Source organism: Meriones unguiculatus, chromosome 17, assembly GCF_030254825.1.
Source record: "Meriones unguiculatus strain TT.TT164.6M chromosome 17, Bangor_MerUng_6.1, whole genome shotgun sequence".
Classification (NCBI taxonomy): Eukaryota; Metazoa; Chordata; class Mammalia; order Rodentia; family Muridae; genus Meriones; species Meriones unguiculatus.
Window position 1 is genome coordinate 13,711,519 of NC_083364.1, and position 18,621 is coordinate 13,730,139.

Sequence of the window (18,621 nt, forward strand, 5' to 3'; positions counted from 1 at the left end):
GATCAAAGAAATGGCGATATTTTACTGAGGCTGACCTGGCAAGATCCTTAAGTGGTTAAAGGTGCTTACTGCCAAGGCTGATGAGCTAAGTTCAGTCCCCCAGAAACTACACGGTAGGGGAGAAGTGAGTCTCATGGGCTGTCATGTGACCGCCCAACAGCATGCACACACAAACACATCAAATAGGTGGATAGATAGATTGGTGGATGGATGGATAGGTAGACAGGTGACTCAGGTTCAATTCTACCGAGATCAAGAAGCCAGCATTTACTGACCATGCTCAATGACTTTAACCCACTTTAGGGGCTGGAGTGCTGGCTCAGTGTTTGAAAGTGCTCACTATCCTTGCATATAGCCTGAGTTCAGTGCCCAGCATGCATGGCACACACTCAGCCATCTGTAAGTATTGCTCAGTAGGTCCTGACATGTTCTTCTGTCTTCCATGCTCACAAGTGCATATGACACATAAAATAAAGAACTAACTGATAGAGTACTATTTACTAGGGCTGACATCTGGTCATGTCAGTAGCAGGATATATGCTGAACAATGGCTGCAAGGTTAGATAGCATCAATGAACTTAATGGCTCTTCTATACAACATGGAAATTATTTTAATATAATTGAAAGGTGCCTGAGTGGGTGTTACGTGCTTTCACAAACTGTATCAACTCTGAGGTGATTTGTATGTGAATTAGCAAGTTGTGGCTAGTACACAATGTATACAGTCCCAAAACATTGCACTTGATAACACGTTCTATTTTATGTACCGATATTAGAAATTGCAAACTTTAGGGAAACAGCATTATATGTTAAAACACTGGTTATTGCAGTCAGAAAAAAAAAACATTAAAAACTTCAGTTTCCATGAGGATTTTTCTCAAGCCAACTAACTGGTCATACCCTCTTCTCAGAATGAAAAGCATCTGTGTCCTTAACATAGTAACAAAATAGCCAGCAGGAACAAGTGGGGAAAGGTTTATTTTGGCTCATAGTTTCTGACATCTGCAGGGTACCAAGGCCAGAAAGGAGGCAAGAATAGATGTATCCAGGCTAGCAGAACTGTCAGGCATCAACTATTTGCATCATGGCTGACCAGGTAGAAGAACGCCAGACTACAGAGAGGTGTGTAAAAGTCTCACAGGACCTGCTTTGCCAGCCAGTCCCTTTCTAATGGCTCCACAGCCTTTAGAACAGACTCCATGCTGTGACTAGAGTTCAGGACACTGAGTGTTCATCCTAGGAAGATGGCAGGATAGTGTAAGCATGGAAGGTTAGGAGCCAACAGTTGTCAACTTGGCAATACCTGAGACACCAGGTCATGTTCCTGGAGCTGTTAGCTTACTGCTGCTTGCTGTCTTACAGAAGATGGTTTGATGACACTATCTTAGCTGGTGATTGCTGTGTGTCCCATCAGTCCAGCAGCCAATTACCTTGGATCTCAGGATGAAAAAAGAAAGAAAGGATTTTCAGTGTTTATCTGTAAGAGTGTCAGGTCTATCCCTTTTTGCAGAATTGAATTTGTGATAAAAGGAGGGAAACAGGCAAAATAGATGCTTTGGGGGAGCTTGAGGAAATTTAAAAGGTGATCTAAAATCTTTTACAACGGGTTCTGCTGAAATCATGCTAAAAGTTCAATAGTACTATTATTCACCGAAATACCTTTCAAAACTTGACCAGACCAACAGATACAGCTGTGTTCAGTCAACATAAAACAGATACACTGAACTGGATAGGAGAAAGAGCAGGCAACAGCTCTGTACTTAACTGGCACAGGAGATGAATTTCTGAACAGAACACCAATCTCACAGGCACTAGGATAAATGGAACCTCAAGGAACTGTAAATCTTCTGTAATACAAAGGACACTATCAATTAAAGTAGCACCCTACAGAATGCAAAAATATTTTTACCAACTCCACACCTGATGGAGGACTAATATCCAAACTATGTAAAGAACTCAAGAAACTGGATGACAAAAAAAAGGCAAATAATCCAATTAAAAATGGAACGGGGGCTACAGGTTAGTCAAAAGATGGACACAGGCACTAAACCTCTTTGCAAAGGAACTTATTCTGGTCCCAGTTGACAATGTGACCAACTGCTTGAGCTCCAGCTACCAACTAGGTCTTCCTATATATATCAACTATACCCTTGAATTGTGGAATACATTATGAACTCTCTCCTTGCTTTGTCAAAACATTTTTTCATAGTAAACAAGAAAAGGAACTAATACGGAAAATCGGTAATGGGAGTTGGGCTGTTGTTACAATACCCTGACCATGTGATTCTTAATACTTTGGAAGTGATTTGCAGAAGAAATGTGGAAGATTGGAGAATTTCAGGCAACAAAGCCCTTAAGTACTGTAATCAGAACTTGATGTAGGATGCTTGAATGACAGAAATGCTGATGGGTTATCCCCTAGCTATCTGCTCCCTAGGTTGTGTCAGAAAATCTTGAATGCATCATAAAAGTAGCAGTGGGAGCATAATCTTATAAAGTATGTTCTGGACATCTCTGGACTTTATAAAATAAAGACTTCATAATACCATTATAAATTATGCAATGAACAGAAAAGGTTGAACTATTACATGTAAAACTGATTATTATGAAACTGGAACTATTGAGGCTAAATACTAAATCACAGTGAGGATGTGAAGGGGAATAATACTCTTAATGAGTAACAAATTAATTTCAGTTTAATCTGTACCAAAAATGTTAAAGTAGCTTTAAGTTGAGTACCCTTTTTGGAATAAACAGTTTGGTACAGCACTTAAAACAAGGCTGAGACTTATATTTGAAGATACCAGTGTTGAAAATGTACATTTGGAAATACTTCATTCAACTTCCAAAAACACAGATCTCCGTACTTTCAGAAAACAAAGCTTTTTTATTTCTTTATCTATTTATTAAAATTTTAACAAAGAAGAAACTTCATTCAGATGCTAGCACCAGATACCCCCGGTGTGAAGACTGTGCCTGAGAGTGCTCTCAAGATGCAGTCCCAAGGTACAATAATCATGTGTTCCTAAAGTCTCACAGGCTGTGTCCATCCTGGCCTTGTGCACCTAGAGGCAGGAACACTGGCAGACTTCCTGCCTGCATATCCTCAGACACCTCCATCTAGGTGCAGTCAAGGGCAAACAAGCTTATTCACAGGAGTGACCACACATTGTCTGTATCCTCCATGAACAAGACCAGGCAATCACAACAACAACCCCAAGCATTCTGAGACCTCCTCTGTCCTTGGACAAGTAGGACTTACAGGCTAGACACGCTTTTTGTTTGATAGTTCTCTTAAGCACAGTAACTTTAAACATAATGTTCACCATCACTTCCATCCCCCACTTAAGTTGTATCCTGAGTAAAGTTCTTGACCCTGTGGTGGTTACCTGTGAAAGGAACAGGCTAGCTTTACAGGTTTCTTTATGAATTCTATACCCCATATTAATTAAACTAAGTTCTCCTGGTAGTTTTCCAGAAAGCAGAAGGACACAGACAAAAGGAGAAGTGGGTGAATGGGGACAAGACCCACCCTGCTGCAGAAGAATGTCCAGGCCTCCAGTATGAGATAGGGTGCCTGGCAACTGGTCCGATGGCCACAGCTCCCCCATCCAGGACATTCTGGGTGTAACTTGAAGATCAGATATCCACCAGATGTTGGGGGCAGGCCTGACTGGACGTGGGTGCCTAAAAGGAACCAATGATATTAAAAGTCAACTACCCCATAACCCCATTCACCCAATCATGTACTGCCAAGCTTGCAACCCCCACACCTCCCTTGCTTTTTCCTTTAAAAACCCAATGCCTTTGTCTCTCGGGGCTGTTCCCTGCTCACTTGCAAAGCAGCCCCATCACTCACTGGCCTGAATAAACCTCTTCTGTTTGCGGCAAAAAATCTCCAAGTTACCTTCATCTGTCTCTCTGGTAATTGGGCTCTCGGTGGGCCTAACATCTGTTCACATGGGGATTTAATAAACATCAGTATACTGGCACCCAGACCAAAATTTCTGTATCTAGTTAAGACATTTATGATGCACAAGCCAGCGATGATCAGCAGAAGCAGAAGTGTCTGGTGTTCTGCAGTAGCTGAAGACAGAGTTATCACCAGGAAAATCAAAGAAATGAGAATGGCAACCATGGGCTTGCCCTGTTCTGGGTCATTTTTCTGTCTGCAGTGTACGGGGTTTGTTTGTTTGCTTGTTTTTCTTTTTGTTTTCCTGAGAGTACAGGAATCTCTAATGATTGCTGAGTGGTTTGCATAGAACAACATTTTCTCTTACAGCCACACAATCACATCCTTGTTCTGCAAAGAGTATGGTGAGTGCTCTATCATGTTGCAAAACTGCTTCAGCTAATGGATCAACCTGCTGATGGATCTTGATCTAGTTGTTTTTTACAGGTACCTTTTTATTTATTTATTTATTTATTTATTTATTTCAAACTAGGGAGCCTGGAGGTCAGTATGAGCTAGCCTGGTTTGTTGGGTAGGCACACCAAGTAGCCATTTGTCTTCCTTGCCAGAGAGTTTCCTTTGGACTGAACTTTTTCAGTCTTTTTTTGAGGATAAGGGTGACATAGATGCTTTTGTAAATGGGCCTCAACTGAAATTAGGATGCCATTGTAGGGGCCCAGGAAGGCTGGAATGTTAATCAAAGCCTGGGAGGGGATTCATTCAGGAAATGGGGCACTCATCAGAAGCATCTGGTTTCCTGATCAAGGTAAAAGACAGGAAGCAATCACGGCAGCTGGACTGGAGCACATCACCTAGCAAGCCCAGGCTCTCCACTTTTGTAGGACTGCCTGGGGCTTGGGTGCTGTAGATCACTTTTGGAGTGCTTTGTTGTCTGATTCTGGTTCCTGGGTGGTGACTGTCAGGTGAGTGGAAATCTGCTGAGACATATTCAGACTAGGGACAGAAGCTAAAGTTAAGGAACTTAAAGGAAACTCTTACATTTGGAGCACCCCCCAAACACACACACACACCTATTCCATCAGGAACAGGCAAAAGTTGGGAAATTTTAGTCTGTTGATTGGAGTTCAATTGACCTGTGACAGGTAGATAGATCCGAGTTGCAAACTCCGTGAGGCTCTCATGAATTCTTTTAAGTTACAAAAGATGAACTTCTGGAGCCTTCTACTTTTAAGTCATAATAAAAGCTTGGGGATTTAAAAAAAAAAATATCTGGGGTTAAAAAAATCAACATTCTTTTTTTTGTCCAGAGGTCTGGACAGAGGTGGTTTTAACATGATGAGAAGTAATTTTAGGTATCAGAACTGCATTGATTACTATGTTAAAACTTTGAATTTTTGAAGTCTTGATATCACATATTTTTGTTTGTTTGTTTTGGTTGTTCTGTTTGGTTTTTCAAGGCAGCCCTGGCTGTGATATTGAGCTTCTCCCAGGAGGAGGACAGGTTTTGGCTAAAGTGCCCTGTCTTCAGGTCAGAGGTTTGGAAGGAGAGCAATCTCAGCATGCAGATGTATGAACAGGTTCCGGCTTACACTGTTGGATCTTGTCTCGGACATCTGCTTTCCAGTTCTCTCGGACAACCTCACTACACCATGCAAGGAACAGCAGGCACAGGATCTTGAGAAGTATGTTCAAAAAACTCCAAACTTTATTAAATAAAAACTTTAATGAATAACAACACAAATGTAAGATTTACTGCTAATAAAAAATTAAAGTTTTCTGTATAAAAATAGATTATCATGTAGTTGGCAATATTCACACTAAATATATTAAGTCTATACCAATAGTGGGGCTAAGATGACAGAATATAAATATTAACATGACATATTAAATTTCAGCTTAATATATATAAAGAAAACATCTTAAAAATAGCTTAAGAATATATATATTTATATATAATATATAAAATATATTTTTATTTATATATAAATATTTGTTTATTTACATATATATATATAAATATATATATTTATTTTTTTGGAATAAACAGTTTAGTACAGCCCTCAGGAGGGTGAGGCTTCAAGGAGTCCCGGGTTTACAATGCACATCTATCATTAGTTACTCCTCTTCGGAGAATAAAATAGGTGTCTTTACTTCCAGGCTGGGAAGTATCTTGAGATGCCTCCGGTGGGTTTCTTACTTCTCCTGGATTGCTCGGGTCCCGTGAACAGCAGCACACTGTGGCTCTTCTGTAGTAGCACACAGTACCGGAAGGAACCTGAGATTCACTCGGAGACAGGCAACTGGTGGCCTTCCTTTCAGAGATAACTAATGCAAACAAGCAGTCGAGAACGAAAGGCCGAAAAGCACCGGAAGCCGTCCACTGCCAGTTAGCTAAAACTTGTGAACAAGAACAGCAAAATTCAATCCAGCATCGACCTCAGTCACAGATAAATCTTGAAAGCCACGTGCTTGTGAGCATGCGCTGTGCAGGCCGGATAGTTTCTAACTTTCGGTGGGCACACGTGTCTTCTGTTGTTGTTGTTTCTGTCCCGACAGGGTTTGTCTGTGCAGCCATGGCTGTCCTGGCCGCAGTCTTTACACTCAGAACTTGTTCAAGGCTCTTCCACACCCAGTACCTGCAGTCCTTAGCCTCACCTGGGAAAGAGCTTGGAGCAGCTGCTTCGCAGTGGCCGCCAGGGGGCGCTGCTACAGTAAGCGCTGGTGCAGGATCTCCCACACCATCTTCTTCCTGAACAGAGGCATGTGCTGCTGGGAGAAGCTGATGGGCTGGCCCCTGGAAATGTAATCTGCATATTTACAGGCGAACACGCCGCAGTCACCCCCATTCAGCTGCTGAGGAATCTCCTCTGCCGACATGCTACCTAGCTTCCACTCAGCAGGGCTCAGGTCGCTGTTCCTTCTCGCTTTGCTCTCCTCCCGCAGATAGCAGAAAAGCAGCTCAAGGATGTCTAGTCTCTTCTGTCCCAAGGAGTCCAGGTAGACAATACTCTTCTTTCTTAGGTCTGTGACCACCAGGCTCCAATGCATGCCCAGGTGAACTGGGACCAGGAGAAGTTCCTTTGCAAAGATGTTTACTGCCCGGGTCCATCTTCTGACTGACCTGTAGCCACCAGACTTTAACTTGGTGTAAAAGAAGGTATTAAATGCGTGAAGTGCCGGGTAGCCTTGACTTTGATTTCTTTCCATGAGAAGATTCATGTAAAAATTGATGACTTTGTCGTTGAGCCACTGGGTGTTCCTTAGGGTCCACAGGTCTCCTCGAGTCATTTGCAGTTTGAAGGCACAGCTCAAGATCTCATCTTTTGACCCAGGGCCTAGCACACTGCCGATTTCTTTCTCCATGTCCACTGTGATATCAGGACCACAGTCCAGCCCTCTGCCCTTCTCTTGGTCTTCAAGAGCCTTTTTCTTGACCTCAGGTGTTGACACTTTGCTTTTGGGCATGCCATTGCTGACACTGTCTGTGTAGATTTGAGGTGTTTCCGATTCATGATTCTGCCCTTCAGCACAACCTTTGAGAGTCTTGGAGGTGTCCATGGTGCTTGTGTGAGTGTTGTGAGCGCCAGAGCTCACGGGGACGTCAGGTTGGAGGAGTTCCAACAGCCCTGGGAACTTTTCATTGTGGTCTTTCTGAACTTCTTCCTCCCTGTTGCTGTGGAGGGGCTTGAGACCCTGGCCTCCACCCACAGACTCCTCAGTCACAGCCTCTTCCTCAGGGCCTTTGGCACACTCTGGGGCCATTAGCTGTAATGGACCCTTTTCCTGGGGTGTCCATATTCGGCTCTTGTCAGGCTCTTCATCCCCAAGCTCTGTTTCATGCTGTTCCTGTTTCAGCTTCTTCCAGGACTGGACTGGCTCTTCGGACCACACATCATCCTCTTTGTCTTCTTGGCATTTCCTCTTCTGGCCTTTCTCTGGCTGTTCAGGGCTCATTCTTTTACCCTGCTTGGAAGGCTGCCTTATAGAGGGACTACTTGGATTGTCTTTGCTCAGGTGTTGGCTGCCTGCTGCAACACAGCTTTCTGATGTCCAAGTCAAAGTGCAGGTCAGCTGGGCGTTCTGTGGGAGTTCTTGGGTTGTCCCCTTGATGGCTGAAGGGTCCTTTAGTCAACTGGGAGATGTCTTATCCACACCAGACATGGTGGTTCAAGGTCAGAATCCGCAGGGGAAGAGCACAGGTTTCTTTTGGCGCTGGGGTCAGTTAGGCCACCAAGACAGAAGGAGGTGGCAGTGTCAAAGGACACTTCTCACATAGCTGATCTTCTCTAATCTTGTCTTTCAGGTGGCATTTCCTCAGTCCCGATATAGAAAGGTCAGTGGAGTTCCGACTCTGCCTTTTGTTTTTCCCTACTGAGGGAGAAGGATCGCTCTAGGGCACAAGGAGCCTCTGTAGAACCTGAAATTGTGGAAATCACAATGAGTGTCAGAGACTTTCAGCCAAAGACAGCAGTCAACACACGTTAGAAGCAAGACTACTGTGTGCCTCCCTCCACTGTCACCAAGGCTCTGGAAGGCCAGTTTCCACAAGCTGGTTATGATGTGGTTTTATGCACCAGGGCAACATTCATTGGTGAATGGAGGCCCTGCCCACTATCCCCAGGTCTAGGGTCTTAAAGCTTGTTTTCATTCCTGGAATTCCTGTTGGAACTCCTGCTGGCTGAAGCAAACCCAAGATCAGTAAGAACTCAGAGGAGCAGAAGTTCAGCACATATAATGAATAAATAAATATAAAAACCCCCAAGTGCTGGGATTAAAAGCGGCAGCACCACTGCTTGGCTGGAGAGATCTTTTTAGGATGACTCAGCAGAGATGGCTCCGTGGTAAAGAGTGATGCTTTTCTAGAAGACCACACTTTGATTCCTAGCCCTGTCTTTGTACCTTACAATCAGCTGTAACTCCAGTGCCAGGGGAGCTGACACTCTCTTCTGGCTTTAAGCAGGAAACCCACACACACACTGCTCTTACACATGTGAAAGTAAAACACTCATACACATTAAAAATAAATCTTAAAAAAATAAAACCTAGGATTTGTACTAAGCCAATTTCTCTCTCTTTTTTTTTTTTTTTTTCCCAGAGAAACAGTGTACTGGAGAACTAAGTAAAAATCACTGCTAAAATGTACAAAACAAAATTAGAAAAAAAATGTAATAAATGAAAAGATAGTTATCCCTTGTAAAAGCTTTTAGAAATAGTTTGAGAAGCTTCTATGTCCTTAAACCTTGAAAGACGGAGGCCAAACCATGAGTTTAAACCTGCTTGTAGCTGCTTTTCTCACTCCCAAAAATCTAGATACATAACCATATCTCCATAAAACTCATATAACATGTGATTGATCAGTGGCGAAGCTTTGTAGATTATATTTGATTTGATCGTTGCCAAACAGAACTGAGGACCAATGAGATGGCTCAGCCCGGTTAGCTGTTCACTGGCAACTCTGACCAGTTCAGGGCAATTCCTGAGTCACACAAGATAAAAAGACAGAACCCAGTCACCCGAATTATTCTCCGACCTCCACATGTGCTGTGGCAAGCCAGCAGTTGCCGCACCCCCAACACAAATAAATGACCGAACTGCAATAAACTCTGAAAGGTGAGCGAAGACAGCGGCCTTTTATCCCAGTGGATCACTGTGGAATGGTTGTGCCTCTCACCCTGCAAATTCAGGCAACCGCCACAAGAGGGTAGAGAGAAACCACAGAGAAGAGCGCGCCTATCAGCTCTTTCCTGCCTTCCTCTCTTAACCAAAGGAGCTTCTCAGAGCAGAGAACCGCAGGGGCAGAACCAAAGCATGTGGACAACTGGGCACCCCTTGTTTACAAGGCTGGCAGGCTTAGTCAGGGATCTAGAGAGTAACAGAACACACACACACACACGATAGATAGATAGATAGATAGATAGATAGATAGATAGATAGATAGATAGATAGATAGATAGATAGATTGATAGATAGATAGACAGATAGATAGATGAGTTTAGATAGATGACTTACAGGCTGAAGTCCAGCTAGTCCAGAGATGGCTGCCTATCAATGGAAGGTCCAAAAGTCCAGTAGTTTTTCAGTCCATGAGTGTGGATGTCTCAGCTGGTCTTCAGTAAAGGCCAGAATTCTACACAAGTAGACTGCAAGGACAGTGAAGGAATGGACTTCTTCTCAGCGAGGCAGTAACAGGCAAATAGCAAAAGCTCCCTAGTTCCAGCGCCTTTTATAGAGGCTTCTAGCGGAAGGTGTGGCCTGGATTAGAGGCACGGCTTCCCTGTTCAAAGATGAGGATTAAAATTAAGCAAGGAATCCCTCACAGGTGTGCCTTTTCATTTTGGGGTTTTACATAATACCAGATAACTGGAATCCAGTTCTCAGTCAAGAATGGCCGTCACAGCCGCCTTTCCAAACCCCACTTCATGTTCTGGACACAGTTTGACATTTTTGACATTTAACCTTGTGTTCTTTCTTTCTGTAGCTTCTGGTGTGTGTTTGTCTGTGTTCACGTGTGTACGTGTGTGCATATGTGTGTGTGTGCCTGTGTGCAGGCTTGCTCAAAGAAGTCAGCATGTGTGGGCTGAGTTGTGGGGAAGCAGAGCTGGGCTGGAGTGGAGTGGAGCTCACTTGGTGGAACTCTTGGCCCAGCAAATAAGAACCCTGGGTTTGCTTCCCAGACCACACACAACTGCTTGTGATGGGGCACGCCTCTTCTCCTAGCAGTCTGTAAGCAGAGCCAGGAGAACCACAAGTTCAAGGTCATCTTAAGCAACGTGGGGATTTCACAGTCAGCCTTGGATACAAAGAGCCCCGAATGATAAAATACAGGATATAGGAAGGGAGGTTGTAGATCAGCAATTACTGAGCGTATGCCTTGCATAAACAAAGGCCACAGTTTAATCCCTACCAGCTTCAAGATCCCCGTAGTTTGTTCAGTCTACAAAGCTGGCTGTCTAAGCTGGTCCTCAGTATATGTTGAAATCCCAAAGAAGTAGGCTGTAATGCCAGTGAAGAAATGCCTCAGCAGTAAGATGGATGAACTTGCCAGAGAAAGGGAGGGTGAGTGGACAAAAGGCAAAGACTCCCTTCTTCCAGGATCTTTTATGCAGGCTTCCACTGGAAGGTGTGGCCCAAATTTAGGGTGGGTCATCTGACCCCAAAGGATCCCTCTCAAATGACCCAGTCCAGGAAAATCCCATCTGAAGGGGACCAGCTTCATGAAGGGCACACAGATTAGATGCCCAGTGCAGAACAGCCTCCCAGAAGTTCCTCACACCAGCAATGTTTTATGGACTTAGCAGGTTATATTTGGGATTATGCATACTGATATACATATTTGCAATGCCATAACAATTAATGAAAGGAGAGGAGGCCATGGATCTGAAGCAGAGTAGGGAGGGGAAATGCCAGGGTGTGGAGGGAGGAAAGGGAAGGGAGAAATGTAATTATAGTATAATTTCGAAAATCTTTTTAGAAGGTTAAATAAAAAAGAAAAAGAAAAAGAAGGTTCTAAAATAAAAAAAAGAAAAGAAAAGAAAATTCCTGACAGATGTGCCCAGGTGCTTGAGTTTTAGTTGATTCCAGATGTGATCAAGTTGACAACCCAAGATTACTCATCATACATGACCTACACACAATGGAAGAATTTTCATATGAAGAAAAATTATGGCTGAACATGGATAAGGTATGTCAAGTGAAATAAACCTGATAAATGTTGTATTATCTCACCTCTGTGAGATAAGATAATCTGAAAATCTCTGGTTCATGGAAGAGAAGAATACAGTGATGGTTTCCCAAGTCTGAGATGTGAGCAAAAGGAGGGGAAGACAGACCTCAGACACAGGTTATGGGTTTCGTGCTTAAAAGCTCACCTTGAGAAAAGCTGAGGGCTACCCTAGGATCCTGAGTGCTCACTGTAGTTGCCAGCTCACTAATATTTTCTATCAGCTTGAACCCTGTGTCCAAGCAGTTTTTCCTGGTGGACACACCACAATTCTACAAGCCTGATTTAATTTTAAGTTTTTCTATTTTAAACTATCATTTAGCAAGAGAGAGAGTATGTGTGTGGACAGAGTATGTTTGTAGAGAGCATAGGTGTGTACAGTGTGTGTGTGTGTGTGTGTGTGTGCATACATGTATGAGTGCATGAATGTGTCCCATTGTGTATTTGTGGAGGCCAGAGGACAAGCTTTAGAAGCTGAGCCTCATTGCATGCTGGATCCCAAGGCTACATCTCAGGTTCATAGGCTCACCTGACCAGCACTATTACCCAGTGGACAATCCTTCTGACCCCAGGCCTGCTGTAGCAACAATGAAACAAAAAGTTAGGAAGGCATGAGATAAGGGCAATGCCACCTGGTGCTTGTAATCCCAGCTTTATCTGTACCTGCCCATTTACTTTATCTTTTTTTTTCTGTCTTGTACTGAAGAAACAATTAGTTTTTAGAGATGTGTTCAATGAAAACTGTCTTGTCAGCACCATCATGGGCATTCAGGTAGTAAAACTCTTGATGTGCTTTAGTTCTGAGCTTCACATGAGTAGACTCACCTGGAGAAATTTTTTCCCCAGTCAATATTTGGAACTTATGGTGTCTTTGCTCCTCAGAATGGCCTTCGTAGCACACCTCCTCAGAGCTTACTGGAACTTCAGCATCTCAGGCTTTCCTCTGAAGAAGGACGAGATCTCCCTGTGCCCCATATGCGCATTGGTCCTGAGAAGTGTCGTCTTAAGTGTAAAGTGGTGTGTCTGAGTCTAAGACAGACTCTAAAGTGCTCTGATGTTGGTTATGACATGTCCCAGGACTGGATCCCAGACACTATCACTGAACGTGTAAGTGCATGCAGCCCTAAGGCGACTTGATATGCTGGCGTGGGTTGGTGATGGTGGGGGCTCCCACTTTCCAAGGAGAAGGGGAGGGGGGCAAGGGAAAGAGTGAGGGGTGGGATCAAGAGGAGAGGAGGAAGGGAGCTACAATTGGCAGGAAAGTGAATAAATAAAAAGAAACAGCTTTTTTTTCCTTTTTTTTCTTTTTTTTTAAACATCAACTCATTTCATTACAAACAAAACTCTTTAATCTTCTTTTGATGAAGCCTCAAAATGTGCCTGGCCTTGCCTACATTCTAGAAGAAAGACATTTTGGAATCAAACTTGCAAAGGGAGGGGGCTGTGTGATCTCTTGCCGGTCCGTGGCTTGAGCTCACTCATGCAGGTCAAGATGAGAATTAGCACTAGCAGAGCATTTCCATGAAAATTTCTGCTCTTTTCATGACAAAGAGAGCTGTGCTACCCTGCACTCAGTCTTAACTGCAGCTCGGCTGTGCATGTCTGAACGTGTATGTGAACTTGGCACCAACGGTGCATTTCCATTTGCTATTTTAAAATTTGTTTCAGAGTCTGGGAAGATGGGTCAGTTGGTCAAGCGCCCACCGTGAAAGCATGAGTTTGGATCTCCAGCAAATGTAAAAAGTCCTCAGTGTGATGGGGTGAGTCTGTAGGTTCCCAGCCTGGAAGGCGGCAGGAGAACACCTGGGCCCCACTGCCTAATCAACCTAGCCAAATGGGTGCACCCCAGGTTAGGAGGGAGACCCTAACTCAAGAGCTGAGGTGGAAAGGGGCTGAGGAACACGTGATGTCAGCCTATTTCCTTCATATGTATAGATGCATGTATACACATGCAAGTGCACACACAGACACACACACACACACACACACACACTGACACCATTCAATTACTCGGCACTGAAGCAAAGCAATGCTTCTGTAAGTGACAATGTTTGGCCACAGGCCCTGGTGAATACCCCTACTTCCACCAGGGGTAAAGGGTCACATGGGACAGGAAGCTCTGCTTCTGGAAACTTGGACTATCCAGAGAGGGCTGGAATCTCACCAGCAGGCAAAGTTCTCATCACATACCTCTGAAGAGTGAAAAGATGTGAATTAGGAGGCAGTAGAGAGGAGCAGAGGGCTAAGAAAACAGCCACCACAAGGTGGAGCCAAGTCACACAGGACTGATGGAGGAACCAGACTTCAGGTACCCCAGACTTTACCTGTCCACCATTTTCAAATTTGGGAGTCGGTTTGGTTCTTAAGTCTGAAAAAGATGATGGCACTGAAGGCCAGGTGAGGAACAAGATCCATCAGTATAAAGCCATGATCAGAAGTGCTCATCTTGCATGCGTGAACCTGCTTCCCAGTGGCAAGGAGTTACAGGTCCACAGGAAACAGTAGACAGCAGGAAAGAAGAGTCAATCCGGGTGCAGGAAGATGTGTGCTGGGATTACATCCTCGTTATGTCTGATTTATAGAATCTTTAGTCTCCAGATTCCATTTAGGAATATTAGGGCAATATTAGTGTCATCTTGTGGGGTTCTTGTGAGACTGTGTGGAAACTGCTCACTTTTAGTGAGTAATCCCCAAACTTGGAAACGTTAAGCCACGAACACTCAACATATCATATTGATTGCTGAGTGAACACAGTGGTAGTTAATGTTGTCAACTTGTGGGGGTCCAGAGGCATCCAGAGACAAACCTGTAGGTGCGCCTGTGAGGGATTACCTACATGGGAAAACCCACCTCAACCTTGTGTGGGGCTCTATTCCATAAGGTGGGCTCCTGGACTGAATAAAAAGCTAAGCAAAACTGACTATGAGCATTTAATTCTCTCAACATTGAACAAAATACCCCAGGTTCCCCCTGAAATCCCTTCCCCAGGATTGACTGGAATTCAGAATAAAACCTGTTATCTCTTGTGCTCTTTCTCACGGGATACCTCATCACAACTTCCAGGTAAGTTTGCATTACAGAGACCCTGGTGAAATCAAGTGTGTGTAAGGCATTGTCTCTCATTTTTAAAATGTTTCCTGTTAAAGTCTGTTGAAGCTGAGTGTGGTGGTCGAGGAGAGGAGGCACCATGAGTTTGAGGGCAGCTGAGCCACACAGCATCTCTCTCAACAGGAACAGTAAGAGGCACAGATTATAGATGATCAAATGCAGTTGGTGTGTAGAAACTGCTTGGCTGCTGTGGCTGAGGCTGTAGGCCGATGCTTCCTGCGGTACCTATGCTGGTCTCAATTCCCGGGAGGAAGCACTCCTCCTTTCTTAGCCTCTAGATGCTTCAACTATAGGGCCGAGGGGGTTTGAGTTTGTCCCCATAGGCTCTGCTGTTTGAGTGTTTAGGCCTCTTTCTGTTTGTTTGTCTCTCGGTTGCTGTCTCAGTATGGAAGCCCTCACTGCCGCTCCACCCCCATGCCTGCCTGCCACCCTGTGTGACACCCTGGTGTCCATGGACTCACCCTCCAAACCTGTGAACAAGCCCCTGGGGAAAGGCTTTCTTTTGTAAGCTGCCTTGGTCATGGTGTCTCTTTACAGCAACAGAAGAGTGACTAAGACAAGGCCTAAGCCAGAGGCCCTTCTGTTAAGCAATTTTAAATAATCATCTCAATAAGAGTTTATTCCATTCCAGGGATCTAAGAACTAACACATTTTAAAGATGAGGAAACTGAGGCCTAGGCAGGTAGTGATTTTTTTTAATATACTATTTAGCAGCAGAGCTAGGATTCACCCCTGAGGCCTCTGTACCTCCGAGTCCGTTCTGGGCTCAGGCAACAATTCCTCTCTAGTAGTTCAGCCTCTTGTCTCACATTGCTTTTCTCAGGTACAAATACAGAATAAACCCCAACAGCACCATGGGTGATAGGAATCCCAGATCCAGGCTAGAGAGATGGCTCAGAGTTTAAGAGCACTGGCTGCTTTTCTAAAGTTACTGAGTTCAATTCCCAGCAATCACATGGTGGCTCACAACCATCTATCATGAGATCTGGTGCCCTCTTCTGGCCTGCTGGCACACATGCAGGCAGAATACTGCATAATAGATAAATAAATAAATCTTTTTAAAAAATGGGGTATTCACATTACCTTAAAAAAATATGAAACGAAGAATTCCAGTTCCATTTAAATGAATCCCACTTAAATGTGACTTTGATTGTGACCCCCTCAGGCTGCCTGTGTGAGTATCTTGCCAGGTCAGCCTCAGTAAAATATCACCATTTCTTTGATCTTGTATACAGCATTAGCCAAAAAGGAGAACATGTGGTCCCTTCCGTGAAACTGAGTTGATGGAGCTGCCTTATCAAGTGCTGTACATATTCACACTTAAGAACACACACTTACAGTTAGGTATGATTAACCTTTACTATTCATAAAAAATGAGCTTTCTAAAATATTAGTAAATTTCCACTTTAGTTCTGTTTTGAAGTGTTGGTACCAGTGAAGTAACATTTTTCTTCTTTGAATCTTTTCTTGTAAAGTTAGTCTTCTCCTTTTCTAAAATGGCAGGAAGCTCCTCTTCCAGTCCTTGATGAAGATAAAGGGGGCACCCATGGCCTTGAGTAACTGCAGAGGAGCGCTGTGGTGACTGGACATGTTTCCACAGTGGCCAGCTGTCATCACATCTTCTACCATAGGAATGGAACCAAACGAGCAGGCCTCATATATTCTGTAACACTCTGTGTTCACTCCTACAGGACACAAAGTGAGGTCACTCTGAAGCAAAGCATCTTGGTAATTCTTATGACTTTCAGGCCTATCTCTCTTATGAACATTGACGCAAAAATACTCAATAAAATACTTGCAAACCGAATCCAAGAACATATCAAAGATATCATCCACCATGACCAAGTAGGCTTCATCCCAGGCATGCAAGGTTGGTTCAACATATGGAAATCCATCAATGTAATCCACTACATAAACAAACTGAAGGAGAAAAACCACATGATCATCTCCTTGGACGCCGAAAAAGCATTTGACAAAGTCCAACACCCATTCATGTTTAAAGTCTTGGAGAGATCAGGGATACAAGGAACATACATAAACATAGTAAAGGCAATATATAGCAAGCCTATAGCTAACATCAAACTCAATGGAGAGAAACTTAAATCAATCCCACTGAAATCAGGGACAAGACAAGGCTGTCCATTGTCCCCATATCTCTTCAACATAGTACTTGAAGTCCTAGCCAGAGCAATAAGACAACTAAAGGAGATCAAGGGGATACAAATCGGAAAGGAAGAGGTCAAAGTGTCACTATTTGCAGATGATATGATAGTATACTTGAGCGACCCCAAAAATTCAACCAGAGAACTCCTTCAGCTGATAAACACCTTCAGCAAAGTGGCAGGATACAAAATCAACTCAAAAAAATCAGAAGCCCTCCTATATACCAAAGACAAAAAGGCTGAGAAAGAAATTAGGGAAACAACACCCTTCACAATAGCCACTAATAACATAAAGTACCTTGGTGTGACTCTAACCAAGCAAGTGAAAGACCTGTTTGAGAAAAACTTCAAGTCTCTGAAGAAAGAAATCGAAGAAGATATCAGAAGATGGAAAGATCTCCCGTGCTCATGGATTGGTAGGATTAACATTGTGAAACTGGCCATCCTGCCAAAAGCAATCTACAGATTCAATGCAATTCCCATCAAAATACCAACTCAATTCTTTACAGACCTTGAAAAAAAGATTCTCAGCTTCATATGGAGAAACAAAAAACCCAGAATCTCCAAAACGATCCTGTACGACAACAGATCATCTGGAGGTATCTCCATTCCTGATCTCAAGCTGTACTACAGGGCAAAAGTAATAAAAACTGCATGGTATTGGCATAGAAACAGAAAGGAGGATCAATGGAACCGCATAGAAGAACCAGAAATAAATCCACACACCTATGAATACTCGATATTCGACAAAGAAGCCAATTCCATTCAATGGAAAAAAGACAGCATCTTCAACAAAGGGTACTGGACCAACTGGATGTCTACATGCAGAAAAATGAAAATAGATCCATATTTATCACTCTGCACAAAACTAAAGTCAAAGTGGATCAAGGACCTCAACATAAAACCAGATACCCTAAATCAATTGGAAAAAAAAAGTGGGGAACAGCCTAGAACTCATTGGCACAGGAGACAACTTCCTGAACAGAACACCAACAGCACACGCTCTAAGAGCAACAATCAATAAATGGGACCTCATGAAACTGAAAAGTTTCTGTAAAGCAAAGGATACCGTCATCAAAACAAAACGACTGCCTACAGATTGGGAAAGAATCTTCACTAACCCTTTATCTGACAGAGGACTAATATCCAGTATATACAAAGAACTAAAGAAGCTGAAAAGCAGCAAACCAAGTCATCCAATTAAAAAATGGGGAAAAGAGCTAAACAGAGAATTCTCGACAGAGGAATATCGAATGGCAGAAAAACACTTAAAGAAATGCTCATCCTCATTAGCCATCAGGGAAATGCAAATCAAAACGACCCTGAGATATCACCTTACACCCATCAGAATGGCCAAGATGAAAAACTCAAGCGATAACACATGCTGGAGAGGTTGTGGAGAAAGGGGAACCCTCCTCCACTGCTGGTGGGAATGTAAACTGGTACAACCACTCTGGAAAGCTATCTGGCGCTTTCTAAGACAAATAGGAATAGTGCTTCCTCCAGACCCAGCTATACCACTGCTAGGTATATACCCAAAGTTTGTTCAAGTACACAAACAGGACACTTGCTCAACCATGTTTATAGCAGCTCTATTTGTAATAGCCAGAACCTGGAAACAACCCAGATGTCCATCAACGGTGGAATGGGTACAGAAATTGTGGTATTTTTATACAATGGAATACTACTCAGCAATCAAAAAGGAGGAAATCATGAAA

The 18,621-nt window shown here is 43.4% G+C and overlaps 1 protein-coding gene and 1 long non-coding RNA gene across 2 annotated transcripts in view; both read right to left on the minus strand.

Annotated features, from left to right (window-relative positions):
• The window catches only part of LOC132648628 (uncharacterized), a 356,879-nt gene that overhangs the window by 292,440 nt on the left and 45,818 nt on the right, over positions 1–18,621 (minus strand). The window lies entirely within an intron of this gene.
• On the minus strand, positions 6,620–7,381 carry LOC132648470 (sentrin-specific protease 2-like; the record flags this gene model as incomplete). The annotated part of the gene is made up of 1 exon (XM_060369991.1): positions 6,620–7,381. A coding segment is annotated over one exon (762 nt), but the record flags the coding sequence as incomplete, so codon positions are not given.